At 29.2% G+C, this 25232-nt stretch overlaps 1 protein-coding gene across 1 annotated transcript in view; it reads left to right on the forward strand.

Moving 5' to 3' along the window:
* The first annotated feature begins 7774 nt into the window (after nucleotides 1-7774).
* LOC107441899 (acetylcholine receptor subunit alpha-like 1) overlaps nucleotides 7775-25232 on the forward strand; it is a 118309-nt gene continuing 100851 nt past the window's right edge. The window contains exon 1 of the mRNA XM_071184889.1: nucleotides 7775-8151. Coding sequence (XP_071040990.1) covers nucleotides 7963-8151 — 189 coding nt within the window. The 5' untranslated portion in view covers nucleotides 7775-7962. The remainder of the gene's footprint in view (nucleotides 8152-25232) is intronic.

The following is a 25232-nucleotide window of genomic DNA, read 5'->3' on the forward strand; positions in this document are numbered from 1 at the left end:
CTTGACGAAGAAAACGCTTTTACTAGAGAAAAAATTTTTTTTTTCCTCAACAAATTTAGATTTATCTCTTCAAAATAAGAGGTTTGTCGAATCTTTTAAAGACTAACTTATATTGTACTTGTATAACCGCTTTAACGGCTTTTAGTTTTCTTGCTCTAATGTTATTTCAATTTGTTATATTTCTCTTGATGTAGTTTGATTATTTCGTTTAGTTGTGATTCTTCCACGTTATAATTCTTTCTCAAAAAGTTATATTCCCTTGGCCCAGAAAAAGATTGGCAACTATATACTTTTTTTGTATGAAATAAATACTGTTCTATTAAGTACAATATTCGATCCAATGTAAATATGTTTCATAAATTCCTCATTATCATAATTGGCGTGACATCCCAGGGTGGACTCTGGTATTATAGAAGATTTTCTTCCATCTTGACATGTTATCAGCAATGGTTCTCCAATTTTTACAGTTCAGTATGACGAGCCCTTATCCAAATCCAAAATTCCTAGCTCCCTGAAATAGTTAAAGTTGTACCGAGATAACAAGTAAATTAATATTAATATGTTTAATTTTGCCAGCCCTTAATAACTTTACGCCATTATTATCTGGTCTTGAATATGAAATCTGGTCTTGAATATGAAATGAATAAACATGAAAATTACTAACAATGTAAATAACTGATAAAAATCCCCCATCAAAACCAAATTAACAAAGAATTAATGCTGAAAAAAAATTAGTTTACGTACCACATTTTAATTAAAATTAAACTTAATAAATATTTTATTAATGATTAATAAAAGTGGCTTCAAAGTTGACATCCTTTTGTATGCACAATGCCTATTTCACTTACTGGATGGTCAGGAGAAATGGGCAGATGTTATGTTGAATCGGGTACCCAGTTCCATTTGACAAACGCGTTTATTTACGGAATACGTTACTTTTTTAATTTACATACCCTCCAACTGCTACGAAATTTCCGTAGTTTCAGGAATCTTCTTTTCTGACGGTAGCAAAATTAATGTCTTAATAGTTAAAAAAAATTAATTTTAGCGTAACTTGTCCACTATTACTTATAAAAGTGCAGGCCATATGGCTAGATTCCTAAGTTCTGATAAAAGTTTTATGAGAGATCCATTTGCTTTAAAAATTTCTACTTTGGTTCGCTACCACTAGAAAGAATTATTTTCAAAATCCACATAAGTTGGAGGGTATGTAATTATAAGAATACAGTGGAACCAGGGCTGAAAGCCCTTATATATCAAGACGGAAAAAAAGTAAAGACTGGTATCAAATAATTTTTAATTTTTTTTCGGGAATAATAAAAATCTATTCCTACCAATTGTTTTTAAGGGATACAATTTTTATATCGAATTTCTTCTTCGCGAGAAAAAATTAATTACAGTGAATTGTTTATTGTTGAGAATAGATTAACTCCTCCCAAATATTATCAAACATTAAAATAGTTCTCCTACCAGTATTTTCTCTTTTCCGTCTCGCTTTCAGACCTGAGTGGAACCTGTAAAAGTGACCACCTGGGTAAAGTGAGCACCTGAGTAAGGTGAACATTTTCTACAAGTTTTATTTAAAGAGTCATTTTTAAACAGTCTTCATAAAGTGACCACCCCTATATAGTGGCCATTTGACTTGGTCCCGAGGGTGGTCAATTTAGACAGGTTCCACTCATGAATTGAAGTTAATCCCAGTTTTCTTAAAAGTAATGAATTACAATACGAATGGGAAATTAACTATTAAGAGTTAATTTCTTACTTTTATTTCATATGTATGTAACAGGCCTGCTAACTTTCTACGCACTTTGAAAAAATTCTTTTAGTGGTAGCTATGTGTATATCTTAAAGTATTATTCTTTGTTTCATATATTTTATTTAAACTTATTTTCCACACCACCACATCTAAATGATGCATAAGTGTTAACAAAGCAAACTTTTCTTCTTTCCAAGACTGTCACTAATTTACAAAAAAAAAATTTTTTTTTTTTTTTCGTTGTGTGATCCTTTACTTATGAATAGGATTTGAGCGGAGTTTAACACGTTGAATGCCACGGTAAATAACTACAAACTAAATTTGCAATTATTAGACGGATTTTGCTATTTTTTTTAAAAGGCTCATCTGACAAAAGTGGTGAATTATATAAGCCTGCGAATTATGTAGAAATAGTGGTGGATAAAAATCTACTAAATTGAATTTATGAAACCAAGAATCACAATTGATAAACTACCACTTTAAAATATATATTTGCTGTCCAGAGCAAGTTGGCATCTCTGAATATATATGGCACCCCCAATCTATAACAGAACTCTTAATCGATAAAATAACTTCTTTAAGTAAATGTTGAATAAATCTTCTGCAATTCCGTAAAAGAGTGTAAATTTTATTGTTCTATATCACGTTATACGCTGTCAGCCAGCTGTTTTTCGCGGCCTATGTGAAAGGTCAGTGTCAGCCACCGATGGCTGACGCGGTGCTCAACGTGTTAACCTTCAGATTGAACAAATAAATAAAACATAGAAGTAATCTAATAATTATATGCTTCTTTTTATAAATGATGGCAAAAATAAATAAATCGATACTGTATATCGAATTTGTTACGCAAACACAGCAGAAAAAATATGTTCCGCGAGTGTGATAAGATAGGCAGCTAAGTGCTTTCTTTGAATGAAATAAATGCTGTTGTATTAAGTACAATATTTCCTCCAATATCAATATGTTCTATTCTTTCATCATTATCATTATTGATGCAACAGCCCAGGGTAGGCCCTGATCTTCCGGAGGATTCCTCGTCCATCCTGGCCTATTCTTAAAAACGGTTCTTCAGCTTTTACAGTTCAGTATAAGGAATCCCTTATCTACAGAATCGGATTGATCTGAGTTACCCTTGATGGGCCCATTTCATCCCTTAAATTTGTATATATTTAGTAATGTCATGTTAAGGTAGATTAAATGTTGCTATGGCTTAAAAAATGCATTTCAAGTACAGTGCAAGAGGCACTTATGATAATACTTGAAAACTTTTAAAATAAATGTTTTCAGTGTCCCAAAGTACTACCTTGGGTAAGGCTACTTTATTTCACCTAATTTATCGCCTTGAAATCCACTAAAACATTATTCCAGCTCATAATAAAACCTTGTTAATGTCGAATATTTTTATTTTATTTCCAATGGCAGGGAATACAAACCATAACACAACAATAAAAATAGAAAACAATAAAAATAGGAACAATAGAAATTGAAAATAACAAAAAACCGAAGTCTTCTTCCCAAAAGCTGTCTCGCACGCCAATATCTTGCGGTCTCCGAGTCAAGTCCGTAGACCCTCCTACAGCAATGGAGTTGCTCTCTATTCATTGGTGCTCCAGAACCACACAGTTGACACTGAGGGTGCTCATAAATACCTATTCGATGCAGGTGTTCTCCTAGAGTCTAGGAGAACACCTGCATCTAGTCATGATAGTCTAGGACCTAGACTATCATGACCTGTTAGGAGTCTAAAAGTGGCTACTGCATCTCGGCGATGCTTATCTGGTAGTGCCTTAATATCTGTCTCACTTCAGTTCTTATTCCTTATGCTTTCTCGTAGGTCAGCAAAGGCATTCATTTTCATTATGTTTTTTATGTGTAGTTATTTAATGTCGAATATAGAAGGAAAGCTTTAAATAACGAATTTTGAATATCAAATATTATTAATTTTTTTTCGAGGGACATAGAAACAAGTTCAAAATAAAAATATTATTTCTTTAGTAAAGAGTAATTATAGTTATGAGTAATTATATTATTATTAATTTTACTACTGTTATTAATTATATTATTATTAATTTTACTACTGTTATTAATTATATTAATGTTAATATTTCTATCATTGTTATTGTTTATAATTTAATTCGATTACAAATCATTAGAAATTTTACTTGGAAGTAGGATATTCTTTTCTTTGATACGTCTTGTATTAGACAACACCATGTAACATTCGACGATGTTCTCTGGCCTTTACATAAACTAGTGTAAGCGTCCTCCTAAAATACAGCTTGTTTAAATACTAATCAACTATTTCATTTATCATAAATTAGTCTTGGGGTGTCAGAACAAACATTTCCCAAACCATTTTTCTCAAAACCAGAGATGCCAACTGCTCCGGACGAGTCGTAATAAATTAAAAAACGGTAAACAACTACAAACTTAAGTGTGCAAATATTTGACTAATTTTGTTTACGTTTTAGACTGTGTAGCATGAATTAGATGTTACAAAATGGCGAATTATATAAGCCTTAAAATTATTTGGAAATAATGGTTGAAGAAAATCTAATAAATTTAATTTATTAAACCAAGAATCATACATTAATGAACTACCACTCGAAAATATTTATTTTATGTCCAGAGCAAGTCGGCATCTCTGCAAAACTTGTGATTATTGCGCTCAACAATGATCAACGCATTATTAAAAATTGCTTTAATGACAATGTATTGTGTCTACCACTACAAAAATAAAATTTCAATTATAAAGTATATGAAACATGTTTATTATTATATGTTTCTTCCACCTCCCAAGACATAAACACGAAGAAACAGCCAATGAAGACGACTACAGATTTTCATCCGTGAAAATTTTACTATATCTAAAGTCATTTAGTCACAGTTACCTTAGCGCAAAAATTCAGATGAAGAAGTGAGATGACCGCTTCACGGGCAGGTACTTCATGGGTGAAAGCCCTTATATAGCAAGACGGAAAAGAGAAAAGCCTGGTACGTAAAACATTTCATTCCAGCATTTTTTTCGAAAAAAATGAAATATCTGTAACCATCAAGATTTCTTTTATAATTCTGGCATATATATAAAACTGCTTCTTTTCCAAGATAAAGTAGATATTGTTGAAAAATTTAAAAAAATAATAAGTAAACTCCTCCCCAAAACTAGCTATAACTGAAATGGTTTTACTACCAGCCTTTCCTCTTTTCCGTCTCGCTTTCACCCCTGAGGTACTTTGTTCAACATCATGTCAAGTCAAAACTGAGAAATTTTCGGGTTTCCCTTTCATAAATGCAAGTTGACATTTGCGCACAGCATTTGAATAAGTTCATTTCAGTCAGTAAGAGAAACAGATCCAAATAATAACTTTTGTTGAACAACAAATTAACACAGAAATGACAGCTGATTCATAACCTAATGCTGTCCCTGAAACTGCCAAAAATTCTTGAGCAATTATCTTTATTTTTTGTTTCGTTATTTAATTCCAGAAAATTGTAGTATTCCAAAGTCGCCTAGACTGTCATAAAGTTAACCTCCCATTTTTCGGTACAACCTCTTGTCTTGTATCATCTTTTCTTCTGCGGCTATTAAATTTCAGTTTTGAAAATGTTACAATTATCTTCTGTTTGTTATCAGTAGAAGCCGTTTCCCATCATATCATTTTAGGGTCCCTAAGTAATCTCGACTGCCACATAGTAACTCACTTTACGATATGATACGATACGATATGAAAATCTGTAATATCTGGTATAATATCTTACAATATGTTATTAGTAGCTTAGTAAAATTTTATGAAATGAAACTCGTTTCTATATAATTTTAGACTTGTACTTTATATTATGCTTAACACGCTGAATGCCATGGAGGTCACCGGTGACCGCACTGAGTTTGTTGATAGTGTCATTGGGATCACCGGTGACCGACGAAGCCAAGATTATTAGAAACGCATAATTCTAGTAATTTTTTTTTTTAATATTATTATAGTTACTAAGATGGTTTGAAGAAATTAATGCAATATAGAATGCACACAGAATACAAACAGAGATGCCAACTTGCTTCGGACAACGAATAAATATTTACCGTTGTGGCCAGACGGGTAAGCCATGTAAAATTAGCGTGCCATTCAGCGTGTTCATAATCAAAAAAGTGCTACAGGAATTATATTTTATATTTTTATACAGTCGGGTAATTAAAGAGCTTATTGAAAAGACTTGCTGATGGAAATTTTAGTAAATTAAAAAAAGTTTTGAAATGTGTAAGAAAGTTAGAATTCAGTTTACAAAACAAGTTTTGCCATTTAAAAATATCGCAGATTAAACTAATGTATAATAATTAACAGGATTACACAGAATAAAATCAGCAGTCACCCATAACAATCAAAATATGTTTTTTAAACACTATTTAACATCTTTAATAAGAAATAAATAATTTATTATGCCAAGAGGAGAAATGTACTAGGATAGACCATCTTTTTTACACATAGCGGTTGGACAAAATTATGGAAACACTTCTGTGCTAACTCTATATAAACAATCTTTCTTTTAGCATCAAATGTTTGGAAACACTTAACATAGCAAAATTGTTGACACCATTTCAAAGATCATAATTGAAACTTTTAGAAATGATGTCACTTTATCCATGCGAAATTCTAATCGTTCAAAATAATTAGAATTAAATTCTTTCTTGCTTTACTACTAGCATTTTTGAAATCATTCTATAGGATTGAACTGTTTATATATGAATGTTTTTTTTTAATTATCGCAGCATTGAAAAAGGAATGAAGACTTTGAAAATTTCTCCGAATTTTGCATGGGTAAAAGGTTCATCATTTCTAAAAGCTTCCAGCATTATTTTTCAGTTTGTGCTAGCAATTTTACCACGAAAAATTTTCCGAAATGTTTTCTGCTGAAAGAAAGATTGATTAAATAGAATTTGTATCAAAGTGCTTCCTTAATTTTGTCAAAATCCTGTATTTTTAGAGTCCTTGGCTAAAATGGAGACTAAAATTAGCGGTGAAAAGAATTAAAACGCTATCAAAATCTAACGATTTAAAACTAGAAGGAAAGCTAAACTTAAAACATCAAAACCTGGTTGATTGCTTTAGAATATTAAAAAAAAGAAAGAAAAAAAAAGTTTCAGTGACAATCAAGCCGGTTTCGATGTTTTTCGCTCCATCAAACATAATATTAATTTCGTCAAATTTAAATAACAATTTTTCTATTTCTGCCGACCGGCCTGTGTAGGGATCAGGGAACTGGCCTTGCATCAGAAAGGTTCTGGGTTCGAATCTCGGGCAAGGCATGGATGTTCTTTCCTTCTCTGTATTATCTGTCATGGTGGGAGCAACACTGGCCCACCTAATATGGTGCCCTCGAAAAAGTGACCAACAAATATCTGAAAGAAAGTGGCCTTCAGATGCCTGTATGATGTAGGTCGTTTCCCCAGGCGGGCATTAGGAAAAAATTGCTATTTCTTCACAAGGATTTGTGTCCATATTAGGATTCATAGTTTGATATTGCATGTCATTTTTTGACTTTTAATAGATTTGTTTTGTTCTTTTTTGCAAGAATTCTAAGATATACATTAACGCGGTATAATTACAGAACACCTTGCATATATATTTATTAAATAATTTATAAAGAATGCATATAGTTTATAAAAATTTGCCAAATAATGCTTGACTCCGTATTATTTGAGATTGTATGATGAAAACATCATAGCCATACAATGTAACAGGTTTTCGGTTTATTTTGACTTGTTATTCATAGTATCTTTCTAAGAGCTCATTAATGCATACTTTTGCCGCACCAGACAGTTCTCTTTTTTTTCTCCAAAATAATTCCTCACTACGTTTTTTTTCCTTCTCTAAGCTTGTTTTGATTTGCAATTTTTTTAAAGCATCCTCATCTTGGCGCCTCCCTAGTCAGCTCAGCAATCGAAAGGTTAAAAACGAAAGAAAGAGGAAGCGGGAATGCTCAAGCAGCTTCCAACCACCCACATTCCCATCATCCCCTGCTGCTGCCGGTGACGTCAAACCGTAAGGGGGCGGGGTTATCAGAGGGATTCAGAAACTGGGGATTCCAAAGGCAGTTCTTGTCAGCCGGTGTTTTCTCTAAGAAATATTCTTAGCGATGAAGCACGAGATGGAAAACAAAATCTATTTGGAGGTCTTTTTGGTGATAAAATCACGCGGCTGACGACCACTATGATGTGGTGGACTCAGGCATTTGTTGTAGTGTGTTGGTTCGTTGGCCTAGGCGCGGGAAATCCAGACGCCAAACGGCTATATGACGACCTTATGAGCAGCTATAATCGTCTAATTCGACCTGTTAGCAATAATAGTGATACTTTGACTGTCAAGATGGGCCTCAAACTATCACAGCTCATTGATGTTGTGAGTAAACAAGCTCTTTTTTTTAAAAAAAAATCTTTATCCTACTACTTTAAAGTCTGCAATTATAGAGAGTATGCTAACCTGAGATTACCACGCGCTAAGACCTAAACACATTGTGTTGCAAAGTATAAAGATATTTTGAATAATTATAATCTATAAATATTGAAACCTATAAGTTATAAAGTCTGCAATTATAGAGAGTACGCTAACCTGAGATTACCACGCGTTAAGACCTAAACACATTGTGTTGCAAAGTATAAAGATATTTTGAATAATTATAATCTATAAATATTGAAACCTATAAGTTATAAAGTCTGCAATTATAGAGCGCTAACCTGAGATTACCACGCGTTAAGACCTAAACACATTGTGTTGCAAAGTATAAAGATATTTTGAATAATTATAATCTAGAAAAATATTGAAACCTATAATTTATAAAGTCTGCAATTATAGAGAGTACGCTAACCTGAGATTACCACGCGTTAAGACCTAAACACATTGTGTTGCAAAGTATAAAGATATTTTGAATAATTATAATCTATAAATATTGAAACCTATAAGTTATAAAGTCTGCAATTATAGAGAGTACGCTAACCTGAGATTACCACGCGTTAAGACCTAAACACATTGTGTTGCAAAGTATAAAGATATTTTGAATAATTATAATCTATAAATATTGAAACCTATAAGTTTTTTCTTAATGCATTGAGTCGAACTACATAAAAAACTAAAACTTGTATTAATGCAAGATACATCTTTTAATTACCAATTCAATTCTTTTTTTCACAATCAGTCTCGAAAATAAGCTCTCATTATTATTAGTTATGAACTATCCATCACTATTTACTTTCTCCCGGGGAAAAAACTCGTCCAATATATATATATTATAACTGTTAGAAAATCTTAGTTGTCATGCATAACATTCTCTTTCTCGAAAACAGACAAGAAAAAATGATTTTCTAACCAGTTTTTGCTCTATTTTTCTTGATATGTAATCTATACCTTTAAAGTCCTTTTCATTAGACAAACTCATCCTAGATGTGAATAAAAAGTTTGAAAATTTAATATAATGGTGGAATGTTACTTGATTTTTATAAGATTGCGACAAAAAACAGATACACTGTTTTTTGAATCAGACTTCAGTTATTTTCTAGCCGGAAACAATTTTAATTTCCGAATTATCCTCTAGTAAAAAAACTGAAACATTTTAAAACTCTAAATCAAAAGCTTTTTAACTCATATCATGTATTATTTAATGTTTACATGATATGTCACCCAGGTTAATTATAGGAAGTTTAGGTGCATTGATTATGAAACATTTAATCATTTAGATCCCTTACAATGGCGTGGATATTGCTAGGAATGAAACAAACATTCTAAAATGGCTATAGTTAAATTAGTATCTATTACCTTACAATCAAAGCATGCAATTTTTTTAGACAGCTTTCACTTTATTTTTTTTTTTAATTTAAGAAGTTGTACTTAATTTCTTTTTCGGTCTGGTATCTTTTTGCCACCAATCCCTATTGATTACTATCAAAACTGAGAACGAAGACCCAAAAGTGATAGGGGGGATTAGCTTGAACAAAATTAATATTTTTGTCGTGAGAAAAAAAATTCATTCGAAAAATTCAATTTTATAAATTCTGAATTAATTGAAGATTATTTAAATAAATGAGAGTTTTTGATTTCATGTAAAAAGCATTCAATGAAATAAGTTTTCAAGTACTTTATAATTCTTTCTTATTAAAAGTCTTACAATCAACAATTGCTTGTCCTGGGTATGATTATTTCGTCTCATTCTGTTTATGAGAAAATAATTTATTCTTTACTATAATAATGAGAAACAACCAAAAGATCTATATAATTCCTTAAACCTGCCAACTTTTACGGGTATGTGAAATAAGAATTTAAAAAGTTAAATTAAAATCAAAAATATTTTTTCTGAAATTAAAGCCACTTATTTCTTCTGAACCTAAAACCATGAGGAAGCCATTCATTACTATTATAAACTTATAAACATAAATTATCCATTGGATTTATATTTAAATTTGCCCTACAAAAACATATCACCCAATTTTTGTAGGTATGCAACATGAGAATGAAATTGAACTAAAACACACCATTATACGATTATAATGTTTTTATATAAAAATTTATTTTCTCCAAAATTATTCTAAGTAGATATATTTAAAGTTAATTTTTTTAAAAATAAAGCATGAAACGGAAAAACATAAGTCATACTATCACTTAAAATCTAAAAATAAAATTTTCCTAAAAATTTGGAGAAGTTAGCAGCTATACAAAAATTTGAAAATATGAAACAATTTTTGTTTTTCATTTTCCTCATGTAATTGCAGAAGAAACTCACAAAAATTGATTTAACTGTGTGTAGATTAGCTGCGTAATCGATTAAACTCGTAAACATAGGACTTAATATAATAGTTGTTATTATAACAAGCGTCGCTGTTCATCAATACTTAAATTAAGTGGTTATTTTTTATTACATAAACTACAGCTTATGCTTTTAAAAAATTATAATTACATGAATGTAGATTAAAATATTTTATTTTATATTACAAATTCTTTATATTACTAATTCATTATATGCTACAACATACGTTTTTAATAAATGATTATTACGTGAATATAAATTGAAGTATGATGCTTTATGTTACTAAATCATTATATTGCTAATTTATTATATTACTAATATTTAATAAACTTCAACATACGTTTTTAATAAACGAAAATTACATGAATGTATATTAAAATATGACGCTTTATATTATTAATTCATTATAAACTACAGCATACGTTTTTAGTAAATGATCATTACATGAATATAGATTAAAGTACAATACTTTATATTTATATTTCATTATATTACTTAGGCATTTAAAACTACAACATACGTTTTTAATAAATGATAATTACATGAATATGATACTTACATGAATATAGATTAAAGTGCAATACTTTTTATTTCTAATTCATTATATTACTTGGTCGCTAAAAACTACAACATACGTTTTTAATAAATGAAATTACACGAATATGGATTAAAGTATGATGCTTTATATTACTAACTCATTATATTACTAATTCTTTATATGACTAATTTATTATAAATTACAACATAATTTTTATATAAATGATAATTACATGAATTTAGATTAAAATATGATACTTTATATTACTAATTCCTTATATTACTCATTATAAACTACAACTTATGTTTTTAAGAAATAATAATTTCATGAATATATTTAGATTAAAGTATGATACTTTATGTTACTAATTCGTTCTAAACTACAGTTTGCGTATTTAAAAAATGATAACTACGTGAATATAGACTAAAGTATGATGATTTATATAACTAAATACTATTTACGTCAGGTTTACGTATTTTTTTTTCCAAGATAAAAACTAAGAATGAAATATTTGTGTCACTAATTTTTATGTTTTTAGAAAAAAGAATGTTTTTCTATCAAGCGGTGAAGCGATAGAAATATTAATGTGAAAACGCATGATGATTTTATATCTTAGAAGTTTTCTGTTAAAGTATCTTTTCCTTTACAAAAGAATGTTGGCAGAGAAGTTGCACACGAAGAGAAGAGGGAAATTCCCCAAATGCGGAAGAATTCAGCTAGAACGAATGCTGTAGTAAATGTTAGGATTTTATTAATGCTTCTTTCCTGAAAGCTTTTCTCTCCAAGAAAACTGATATGTAGGGAGAATGTTATTGAATTAACATACCGATAATGAAAATCTTGCCATGTAATGAAAATGAAGCTCGATTTCTTATTTTAATACTTTTAGTGATTTTCCAAGTTTTAGTTGTTCTTTTGCTTATTTTTATATCTGTTACGTAATAGAATTCAAGAAAAAAGCATGCACTTTAATGTACAGTCGGACGTCTACATAGCGAACTTCCATTTTGCGAATTTTTCTATTTTCCGGTTCTTTTCGGGGAACTAAGGACATTTTGAAAATTTCTTCGTAAAATAACTTCCAAATAGCGAAGTGGATCTTCAATTTAACGAACTTTTCTTTAAGATCCATTTTCCCTATTTCCCAAAATATTTCGGAGCAGTTCAAACTTGTTATCGCATTTTATGGGGGAAATGACCTTGAATTGTTTTTCATAGCCGCATAACTTTTAGACAAAGCAGTAATGTCCTAAACTCAGACAAAGTAAACGGATTTTATTAGTAGCAATTAAACTTAGCTCACGTGGTAGTGTATGTTTAAAATTACTTTTATAATAAATGCAGCTATAATTTTATACATAAATTCATCTTTTTTTAGTTGAAAATGTATGTGGCATGATAGTGTAACAATGGAAAATCTTTTGCTCTATTCTTTCTTTCTATGCTGATTTCTTTTATGGTTAAGATTTATAAAATAAATAGTATATACTAGTTTACAAGATAAAGGTGTATCGATTGCTGTTTTAATTTTGTCTAGTGTTTATGAATTTAAAACCTGTTTTGTGTTGTTTAAGTTTTTCTAAAGGTGGTTTTTCATTTAACGAATTTAACAAATAACGAAATTATAATCAGGATTTAGCGAGTTCATTAAATAGAGGTCCGACTGCAATTTATTGCATAAAAATATTCTAATTTCTTTTTCATTGGGGTGAGAAGTTATATAATTTACTTTTCCGTTTCATTAGGAGTTAAAATATAATAAAAAATGGTATTAAAATTACGTTACTTTCTATCAGGATTTCGGTTTTGGTATCAGGACGTGCCAATAATTCGAGTGAATACATTCAATTCTAAAACTGCTATTGATATTGTTTTCAAAATAAAGTAAAATATAATAAAAGAAATTTAATTTTTTAACTTAAATTGGCTGCAACTTCGTAGTTTTTGTTTGTCACTGTTCAAATTATCATTTCTAGGTAACAAGGTATGAGTGATTATAGTTTAACTAAATTGTGCTTAGCAAGGCTTCCAACATTTTACGCTTTTTGTAAAAAATTGCTCTAGTGTGGTAGCTATGTTGATGTTTTTACTGTATTATTTTTTACTCATTTAAACTTATTTCCATTAAAAAATAGTAGCTTTTTCTAGAATATTTCTTTTAGTTTACTATTGAAGGTGATTGCAAAAGACTTTTACGGTTTAAACAAGAATAAATTTGATTGGTGATAGCTATGATTGAACAATTAGATAAATAAAAATGAATCAAACTTATACCACTTCTTTCATTTTAAGTCACGTGCCAACTGACGTTAGCACATTTTTTAAGTGGTGTTTTTTGAATAAATATCTTCTCTGGAAAATTTCAGGAAAATATTAGTACTTATTAAATTTTTAATAAAAGTGGTGAAGAATTTAATATTTTTTAAATTCGTTTCATTTGCAATCATAAGATCCAATCTTTTCATAGGTTCGAGACTGAAATCCTAACTCCCTGCAATATTCAATGTGGTAGTTTAATAGCAATTAAGGAAATAACTGATTAGCTTAATTTTGCGTTAGTTATACTTCGTAAAACAGAAAATTTAATTCTAAATTTTAAAAAAATCTGCCGTTAAAAACGGAAGAAATTTACATATGACTCAAAATTTCAGTGAACAGAAAAAAAATGGAAGATAGTAATTCTTTTTGAAACTAAATAAGCTTTTGTGCGTTTATTCACCTGTAAAAAATTTTCAAATTAATTGTAAGCTATTGAGTAGGATAAAAATTTCACATCTTACGAGAAACATTGCGTGCTTTTTAAATAAAATTTGAGGAGTAAAATAATTAGTAAAATTTAAGTAAATACACACAATTCTCGTATAGTTTGATTCAATTTTAAATGATACTGAAGCTAAAATTATATTTTCCTAGCATTTGTCAACTTAATTGTAACATATCTAACTCTAAATAGAACTCTTTTTGGAAAATGTATGTGTGGCAGATATGTTAGCTTATAACTTTTAGAAAATGCCTTTCATATTTTTTTTTATCATCAGATATTTAACAAAAATCATTAAAAACTTAAATTAATAGCTTCTTGATACGTACGAAAAACAAGCATTCTGGAACTGGAACTATATTAATTTTGTGGGGCACCTACACAATTGTGTTTATCCCCAGTAGAAAACTTGTTGTACCTGATAGGATTAGATTTCTTAAGGTGGAAATATTTTACATGAAGTGAATAAGAATTCTGAGTAAACTTTGGGAGAACTTTGAAACAAGCATTCATAATCACAGAATATTGCGAATTGTCCGTATTTTAGGAAAATATTTTTCCTAGTGATAGCAATGGTAATTATATTTTACTAAATTTGAATTAAAAAAGTTTTGTTCACCACTAAGCACAAATAATTGAAACACATACATAAAATAATATATAGTTAAATTTTTAACTTCTTAAGTTTTTAAAACAAATCGTGTTTGTTTCAAAGAATTTTGATTACCACTTTAAATTCAATTCCAAACAGCCTCGCATATTTCAAGTTCCTGCTAATCTCTTTCGCCCAAAATTTTTATTTAGCATATTTATCATACTTTTTATTACTTTCTTTTAATTAATTTAGGTTAAAATATTGTGCTTAACAATTTAATAATTCATGATTATAAAATACAGTATTTAACACTGGTAATTTTTTCAGTGTTTAAGGTAAAATCTTCGTAATACGACTCACTTCTAAACAACAATTTTTCATATTTGCTCTTATTTCCAGTTATGAAGATCGAAACAAAACATTTATTTGACCTTGAAATTTTTCTAATTTTCAAAATTAATTATTAATAAATTTTTGAATATGAATGAAAAAAAAACTATTTTCCAAAATATTTGTTTTCGGATTTTATATTTTAGTACAAAAGTAATTTTGATAATATAGCAATTTTTTAGTAACTTTTCGGTTTTATAATTAAAAAGTACCAAAATATATATGTACTCTAAATTAGATCATCAGAATTCAATAAAAGCGGGCCGCAGTGACCTATCTCCATCAAAAGGTTAATGCAAATTAACTAGCTCTCTAATTCAAAGAAAATTAACTTAGGAAATTCAAAGATATTTTATTAACTTTTTTTTTGGTAACGCTTCTATTTATTATTGACTAATATATTTGCATACCTGCCAACTTTTAATCCTTTCGAGGATAATTTTCCCCAGTGGTAGTAAAATGTAATTTAAATTGCAATTTTATGGAGAAACATAAGCGGTATTTCAAAGAGGCTTCAGCGGACTGCCACAACAGTATTACATATTTATAAATATATTTAATTTTTTTAAAAATAGTGGTGGTTAATTAAATTCTAAATTAAGTTTATAAATGCTAGGAATATATGGAAAACATAAATTTTAATACCACTTTAAATATAGAAATAAGATTTTACGCCAAATGCGTTAAAGTTGGCAGGTATGCATTTGAAATAAACAATTAATGCCTTTATAATTGAAAGAAAATCAACATTGCAAATTAAAGTATTTTAGCTAATATTTTTCTATACATTTCTAATTATTACCAGCAAATTTCAAATTACTTTCTCTACAAATTAAAACATTTAACCAAACCAACAACATTCAACAATAAATCAGAATGAAGGAAAACAAGTTTAATCTTAGTTTTTTAAAATTTCTTCTTTATTTATTTTTGAAGCATATTCATCTGCAACATTAGAAGCGAAATTTCTTTCAGAATAAATTTGAGGCAAGGAATCGAAATTGAACTTTTCGTATTTTTTGCTTCAAAATTTCTCAAGAGTTTCCATCACGAAGTCTTATTTATTGAAGGAGTTTTATTTTCTCCTCTCTCTGTTGCAATCGAGAGAAATAAAACTCAATTTCATTAAAAGGCAAACACCTACATGTTCGAAGTTGACTGCGCTGTTTTATTTTGCACCGTGTAATTGAGTTAAAAGTTCTAAGACAGGAGTTTCGAATTACGATTTTTCTTCGTTTTCAACGAAGGTTTAAAAAGTGTTGTTTAACTTTTATAGTTTAGGGTTACGAATTATTTGGTCCTTTGCAAGCTGTCTTATTCGATTATTCTAGAAAAAGGAAATTTTAATTTGACATTATTTGTTTAAAATGTATTTAAACTTATTTTCCACGTTTATACTAAAATATTTTATAAACTATAAACTAGAAATAATTCGAATTTTTTAACGTATATAAGAATTATTATGAGAATAATTATGGAAAAATAAAAAATTATTTCTATTTAGTTGGAGTAATGAATTAAAAATTACTACATTAATTTAATGGAAGTATTTTCAATTTTTTTTTATATAAATTAAATTTATACAGCGTGTTCAACCGGATATTTGAAATGAAGAAAATGACAAATGTAACCCTTAGACAAATAAATGAAGAAATTTTTTTATTTTTTTAAAATTTTTCTTAGCCCACTGACAGTTCTGCACGCAAAAAGTCGTATTTAAACAGTCTTCTCCGCATAGCAAAACCGGTTTTTCCATATTATTAAATAGGGAAATAATGTATTGGGGAGAAACATTCTTGCACTTTTCGCATTTACCCATTTGATAAGCAAAAATTATTATATAAAATTGATTTTGATGTTTGAAACACCTAATTAAAATGTTATATGTTTTATCAAATATATAGTTTATATATTTTAAAAACTTGATTAATAATTGATTTGGATATTTGAAATGGTAAAAAAAAATGACAAAATATAACTTTCAATATATTTACCCATTTGATTTCAATATAGTTACGCATGTTTTTTTTTTTATTTACCCATTCCATATTTTTTTATTTACTATATTTTTTTATTTTTCATTTACCCATTTATATGTTTCAAGCATCAAAATCAATATATTTACGCATTTACCCATTTTTTTTTTATTTACCCATTCCATATTTTTTTATTTTTCATTTACCCATTTATATGTTTCAAGCATCAAAATCAATATATTTACGCATTTACCCATTTGCAAAAATTATTATATAAAATTGATTTTGATGTTTGAAACACCTAATTAAAATGTTATATGGTTTATCAAATATATAGTTTATATATTTTAAAAATTTGATTAATAATTGATTTGGATATTTGAAATGGTAAAAAACAAAATTAAAAATAAAACTTTCAATATAAAAAAAACTGAAAAGATTTGTTATTTTTTCATTTCGTATGAAACAAAAACTGAATAGAAGAATTCTTGATGTATTTTTAATAATTTAAAAAAAACTAAAGTATGTGTTTGTTATATCCCTATTAAAAAATAGTTAAAACACGTTTTTAAAATTTTATTAATCCATACAAAAGTTTGGAGAGTGGTAGCAAAACTACGTCGTTCCCTCTCTGTTTGTGAAAGAAAATATCCATTCGTGGATACCATAAACATAAATGATTCAGTATACATGTAATCAGTACTACAATCAGTTGTCGTAAATTTTTTTTTCTTTTTAAATTCAAGTTGTAGCTTTAGTGACAAGTTTGCTCCAACTTTTATGAAATCTTGCCCACCACTTTTTAAAATTTTAATTTCTGACGTTTACGTTATTCTTTGAGAAAGAAGCGTGCATGTAATGTGTTACTATGAGTTTACTTACGGAAAAACCAGGCTCGTCAACTTTCTGAACGATTCGGGAAAATTTCTTCGAGTGTTACCTAAGCCAGACGTGCCAACTTTTAATCCCTTCCATTATCATTTTTCCCAGTGGTATTAAAATGGAATTAAAACTTCAATTTTTAGCAAACAAATACGTTGTATTTGAAAAAAACATAAGTTGACTACCATGATAGTAACGCATATTAATATATGTGCTTAATTTTTGTAAGAATAGTGGTGATCAAAATCATTTAAAAATTAAATTTATAAAAGAAAAAATAGTATATATTTACTACCACTTTAAATATGAAAATAAAATCTCCCGCAAAATGCGGGAGAGTTGGCAGGTATGCCTAAGCTTATGTTTTAACACTAGGTTTACGGGACGCGTCATTTTGACGCATTTCGAATTTTATAAGGAAAATTACAAATCCCGTTTTCATTTTTATTTAAACTCTTGTAATGACTTTGATCCATTGATCGAAGGAAATATATATTGAAGTCTATTTTCTTCAAAAGCGTTGAAATATAGAAATTCTCTTCGTGGTATACCTATCTCTACCGATATGCGTCAATTTAACTCGATCGTAATTTGGAGAAAATTTTGAGTAAACATGCAAACATCACATCAATAATAAATAGGAATGTTCCGGCACTACTTCGATCCGTTATCCGATATCGTTATCTGAAATGAAACAAGCAATCAACAATTGTTGCCGATAAGCAATAATAGAAAGAACAAAAGCAGAATGTCAATTGTTGTCAGATTTTGAAGGTTTCAGTTGCTTAGTTCGAGTATTCAAAAATAAAATACTAGAATATTTCATAAATATATATCTCATCTTTTCATATTTTTTCTTATAGTATATAATTACATTGCTAAGTGCAGATATGCCAACTGCTGCCCTGTTTTTATGTTTTAAAAAATCGTAGAATAAAAAAGAAAAAGCATTAAAAACTTAGAATTTCTATGTAATTATTTTTTTAATTTCTTTATTTAGTTATCGGATATTTTTTGTTAAACAAACCAATATATATATATATATATATATATATATATATATATATATATATATATATACTGCTAAATAATTAAAAAAAATGGTAACTAACTAGTAAGTAAATTTTGCAAATATAAAGTTGCGAGATATATAAGCCTACGAATTATTTAGAAATAGTGGTGGATAAAAATCTATTAAATTGAATTTATTAGACCAAGAATCACAATTGATAAACTACCACTTTAAAATATATATTTGCTGTCCGGAGCAAGTTGGAGCTTTTGTTTTTAATTGTTCTCTACTCCCTGAAATATTTTACAAAAAGCGTAGTAGTAGCAAACCCTATTAAGAAAATGTTAAACTCGATGTTAATTGTAATAATTTTTTGAAAAAAAAATTGTAATGTGAATAAAATATATCGCTGTGTAAAGTGTAAAATTGGTAAATGTTACAAAATAACAGATGATATGAAATTAATTGCAAATAGTATTAACTCTATTGTTGACAATGCAAACTAAAAAGTCTGTATTTCTTAAATGAAATTGTACATTTTCTCAATATAAAAATTTAATAACCGTTCACACGAGTCGTGGCAATATTTTTAATTTCAAGCATTCTTTGATATATTGATGTAATTCATAAACAATTTAAAAAGAAACCAAATTAACCTCAGCTTAATAATTCCTTTACGTTATCCATTCATAGAACAAAGTGAACAAAACAGAACCATTTCTAAGAAGAAATTATTAATTTTTCCTTTGGAAAGTTCATAATAAACATATGGTCATAAAAAAGTTAAATTACTCGCAACGCTTCTTCTTTTAAAGAAATACATTCTCTAATTTAATTTTTTGTACACAACCGTAACTGGGAAACCAAAACTGTTCTTCGTTCTTTCACTTTTTTCGGTGTTTCTCATTAATGGTTCGCTTTGTCCGTTTCTCTTCCAATTTTTCGTCATTTCAGGTATAAAAGAGTAAGGTGTGTTTTCATCATTTTCATGCTTCGCGTTCGAAATTCTCAAGAATAGAGAGAGAAAAGGAGCTTTTAGTTTAAAAAGTCATAAACAATGTTACTTAATGGGTACAAGATGAAATTCCGCAACGAGTCCCACACACATTTAACGTTTGAGTAATTTAATATTATTTCTTTTTTAATGGGTGTTTATGAAGTGTTTTACTGTGCTTCGTCATTAATCTATTTCATTGTTTTCTGTATGCGAGTTTATAACTTTGGTTTGATGGAAATTGCTCTTTTTTTGCCCTGTTTTTATGTTTTAAAAAATCGTAGAATAAAAAATAAAAAGCAATGAAAACTTAGAATTTCTATGTAATTATTTTTTTAATTTCTTTATTTAGTTATCGGATATTTTTTGTTAAACAAACCAATATATATATATATATATATATATATATATATATATATATATATATATATATATATATAATATATATATGCTTTTAAAAAATATTTATCCCATTCTAGGTTTCCTTTAAAAATTTTCCGGAATAGAAAATTTCATATTAAAATTTTAGTCAGACTGAAATTTAGCAAGTGCTCCCTTTCAAAGTACTCATACTCATACTCATATGATTTGGTTATCTTAGCATCAGCCCCGCTAGAGGCTCCAACTAATTCATCTGAGTGGAAATAAATAATAAATCGCCGAAGCGCAACTTTCAAAGTACATTCTATGTTAAACAGCATACATTAGCTTTTTGTTATTTAAATAATATTGGTTGATAAACGTTTAAAACAATAAGTTTAACAGGCCCTTCAGCCAGGGTCTCTCAGGGGATGAAGTGCTCACCTCCCAATGAAGTGACCCGGATTTGTTATAGCTGGTCGATACTAATTCTTCCCCCGGCTCGCACCAACCCACAGTGCTGGCGTAAAATATCCTGAGTGGTAGACGAATCATCTGTTAGAATTCACTTGCTGTCAAGCTAAACGTGGGTAATAACATTTGATTAATTAGAGTTTCAAGATAGGCTACAAGGTGCTGAAAAGGGTTAACAAAAACAACGTTAAAGTGATATAGTCTGAGAGAAAAAAATTCTATCTACATGTGGTTACCAACATTTACTTATGAAACAAAGATTAGCAAGCAACTAGCAAGGCTATACAAACACTTAGAGCAACACACATAATTATGAAATAATGTTTGCTCAGTATTAAAATAAAAGACTAAAAAAATAATAATGCGAATAGGAAAATAGACTAAACTTTCAAATACATAGGAGAAAATTGAACTAATAAGTTGACCCTGAGTAGGCCACACAGCTCGAAAAAAAAAACTGACAATCGTATCCAAGGCCGTAGACAGGATTTTTTTTCGGGGGGGGGGGGAGAATTCGGTAAGAAGCAGGGACGGTTTCAGAGATGCAAAGTAGGGGCAAAACATTGTAACAAATATTGTTTATTCTGTTGTTTGCAAAAGTTAAACTAGTAATTAAAAAATATTACATAATAATTATTTTTCAATTAATATTACATAATAATTATAATCAATTTGTAAGCAAAGTTTACAAAGGCATGCGACGGGGATTTGAAGAAAATTTTTCGATTACTGTTTTAGGACAAACCTGAATATTTCGAAATATGCTTAATAAAGTTAGTTAATAAAAGGTTTGAGTCGTCAGTTTTTGTTTTTCTTTTTACTGAGAGGCTCAAAGAAAGACTAAAGAGTTTGAATCCCAGAATTTCGGGGGGGGGGGGATTTGTCCCGACGGTCCCCCTCCCTAGCTACGGGCCTGATCGTATCATAACGATACGTTTTGTAAAACGTGTAAAAGACGAGAAGATTTACAAAAGCTACATGTTGAATACCGCCTTAGATCAAAAATATTAAAAACTTTCAAGAAATGGTTTTAAAGAGGATAACAAACGTCAGATGGTTCGTTAGAAAGGATACAATACACCATTAACCTCTTGGGGACGGGTGATTCAGATAAAGCATTCGTGCAAGATCAGAATCAAGTTGTAATTAAATAAAAAACGGTAACTTTAATGTAGTCGTTGCAAATTTGACAGACTTACTTTGCTTTTACTTTAATTATTGTTAGTTTAATCATACGTATAATCAATGTTAATTCAAAGTATAATTAAATAACTTTATTTTGAACAAAGTGATATGGGGAATTAAATAAATCAAACAATTATAACTCCGCCCACAAATAAACTGCTAAAAAAATACTTTGATTACCAGTTTTATCTTTTCACCCTGATTGATACGGTTTTATGCTGGCACGTATTCAAACAGGCCAACTTTCTCCGAACAGCAAATAAATATTTTTGAGTTGTAGTTTATTAATGCATGATTCTTGGTCAAATAAATTTCATTCATTAGTTTTTATCTACCACTATTTCTAAATAATTCGAACGTTTACATGATTTGCCACTTTAATCCAGTCAAGTCATGATACACCATTTAAAAAGTTAGCAAAATTATTACAATATTTGCAAATTTTAGTTTGTAGTTGTTTACCGTTTTTTAAATTATTACGGCGCGTCCGGAGCAGTTGGCATCTCTGCGTATTTGTGACAGTCGGCGCGAAAGGGTTAAATAACAAATTCTACGAAAATTCCACCTCTTGCTCTACAGCAAATTTCAATGAAATATTCCGATATGAAAACTTAACTGAACATCAGATCAATAGTAGCATACTATTGCAGTGATGCATCATATTCCCGACATCAATCGCATATATATAACCTCATTTTCCTCATATCAGCTTAGCTAAAGTTCATACTTTTACAATATAGTCTTATCACCTATCAGCTTAGCTAAAGTTGGTTCTTAGCTCCGTCAGAACCAACCTCAATGATCCACATAAAATTCTCCTTTACCTCATTTGCATTCCACAACCTCATCGAAGCACCACAAAGATCAAGTCTTAAATGAATAGGAAAAGGACCGCAAGCGGCTTCGGGTGCCCAGATGTTTTATACAATTTAAGTGTTACGAAATGGGGTTTATGCTTCATAAATTCAGCTAAGACGTTAACTGACTCATAGTTTGCCCTTTTTGTTTAACAAAATCAAACAAATAAGCAGCAACTATTTGCCTTTATATTAAGACTTACTTACTTTACTTTATTTACAAAAATTGGGCACCTGGGCCACTTAGCGGCCCCTATCCCATACATCTAGAAATTTACAGAAAATTTATAGTAATAACATTTTGAATTTAGCAGTCGATGTGGTAGCTAATAGAAAAACAAGCACTTTGCTTGAGTAAATATAACATTTGAATATCTGATTCATCGAATCTTAGTTGATATATATAAATATAAACATAATTTGACATATATATACATAAGTTGACATAAATAAATAATAACATAAATTGATACATATTTCACTAATTAAATTTCTATATTTTAACTAGCACATATTTAATTGTGACATATTTTGAAGTTCATTCGAATACATTGTGGTAACCATAAAAAAATTAAGCCGTTTGCTTGTGAAATAATAAAACAATGAAATTTAATATGACAAATTGACTTAACACTAGAAATATTGATTGTAGACTTAAATTAAAAATAAAGATAACACATGATTTGATATGTACAGTAATTGATTTTTGAAAAATGAAAGGCATAATTGATGATATTAAGACTTGAAGAGACGGACAATTTATTTATTTTTATTTTTAAAAACACGCACTGGTAGTAAGCGCATTTCAATTCTAGCCAGTTTTCGGGAGAAACAAAATAAAGTCTTACTATTCCTAATTATAACCTATTCGTCACTATTTACTTTTTATTCTTTATAAAAACAGTCCTATAAAAAATTTTATAGTTGTTAAAATGTTACTTATTATAGGATAAATCAAGCTGAAATGAAATGGTTATTTTACCAATTTTTGTTCTTTTCTGTCTTGATAAGTATAAAAATTTTCAATCTTTGCGTGAGCCTTGTTTAGAATGATGGTTATAACTTATCAACATTGAAGATAAACGTTAACGTTTATTGAGTACTTTCCACTTGAGAGTTACGTACCTTAGTTTTGTTATTCTTTTTTGCATCCATTTGAATTTTCTTTCAATTGAACTCGTATGTTTGGTCGATTGGAATAAATTTAAACAGCAATATCTTTCTCCTATTTTTGGAACCATTTTAAAACATTTTTTTGATCGTAGCAACCCTCATAACCAGTTCAGGTCCTATTGTATCAGTTTGTTCTATTGGTAGAGAAATGTCTGTTTGGGGCACTTATATGGTAGATCCGGGCTCTCTGAGCCCCGGGCCGTGGAACGATATTTTTTCTGTGTAACATTTGATACCGGACTGTCCAAGGAACTTTAAATTATTTCCCTTTTATTCAGTGTGGTGTATTTCTTTCGTATTTGTATAACTCTCCATGGACGAGAAGTTAGCCGATTGATACCACCTAAAGCAGCATAATTGTATTTTATTTTGAAGGCATATTTGAAAAAAATTAAATTAAAACTATTAAATCAAATCTATCTAAAATGTAGGCAATCAACGTTTCTCTCCGTAATAGGTCGCGGAAAAATCATCAAACATTGACCGTCCGCTGCTACAAGAATGTTGGGCAGCACTGTATTAAACAAAGAGATCGGAAGGTGCGTTCATTTGTTAGTTGCATTATAGCCTTCTGTTATGTACTAAATAATATTAAAATATATCGATATCTCTTGCTTAAAAAAAATTTAAATTTTAGTATGTTCTAAAAATTAAGTTTTAACGTGTTTAAATCCAATCACTTTTCAAAAATATAATATCCTATAATAATTTACTCTAAAAAAATTATACTAGTAAATTAAAATTACTACCAGTTTCTATTAAAAATTAAAGTTATTTAAAATTTTACTTCCGATATCGAGTTGAGTTTGACTGTTCTCTCTTCGGCATTAATTAAAAGGATGGCTACGCAGTCCTTGATTTTGATGAACATAAATTTATGAGGTTGTTTGAACAAATAATTATACTCGTATCAGAAATACTTTTTCTAAGACTGTGCACCAAAAAAAAGTTTTTTTTTGTTTAATGGCAGGTACTGAACATATGTTCTTCACATCGGAAGATGCCGGGAGTGTTGCTCATTTAACGTTACCCACCTGTGAACTTATGTCACGGAGGTGAGCAACGTTACCCACACCACACTGTCACAGATACCCGTATTTAGGGTGGGCTACATTCACACACAACAGAGGACAACACAAAGAGAGAAACATCCATGCCAAGAGCGAGATTCGAACCCTCAGCCATTGGCTTCGCAGTCAGGCCCGCTAACCACTTATTCACCTGGCCGGCCACCAATAAATAAATTTTCATATCTATTAATCTTATTTTTTAATTCATTTAAAAAAAGTTTTTTTAATTAGTAACTACTTATATTTTTTCATATATTAAAAAAGCATTACTTCCATATTTTGATCAAAACATTCATTCATCTAATCCGCAGTCTCTTATTTATTCATTACAATAGTTCTTCTTCAGAAAAGAAAAAAAAAAGAAATGTGTTCATTCATTCATTGATCACATTTATTTACGTAAAATTTTAAAATCTGGG

Source organism: Parasteatoda tepidariorum, chromosome 5 (genome assembly GCF_982258835.1).
Source record: "Parasteatoda tepidariorum strain Cologne lab strain chromosome 5, Ptep-v5.0, whole genome shotgun sequence".
Lineage (NCBI taxonomy): Eukaryota > Metazoa > Arthropoda > Arachnida > Araneae > Theridiidae > Parasteatoda > Parasteatoda tepidariorum.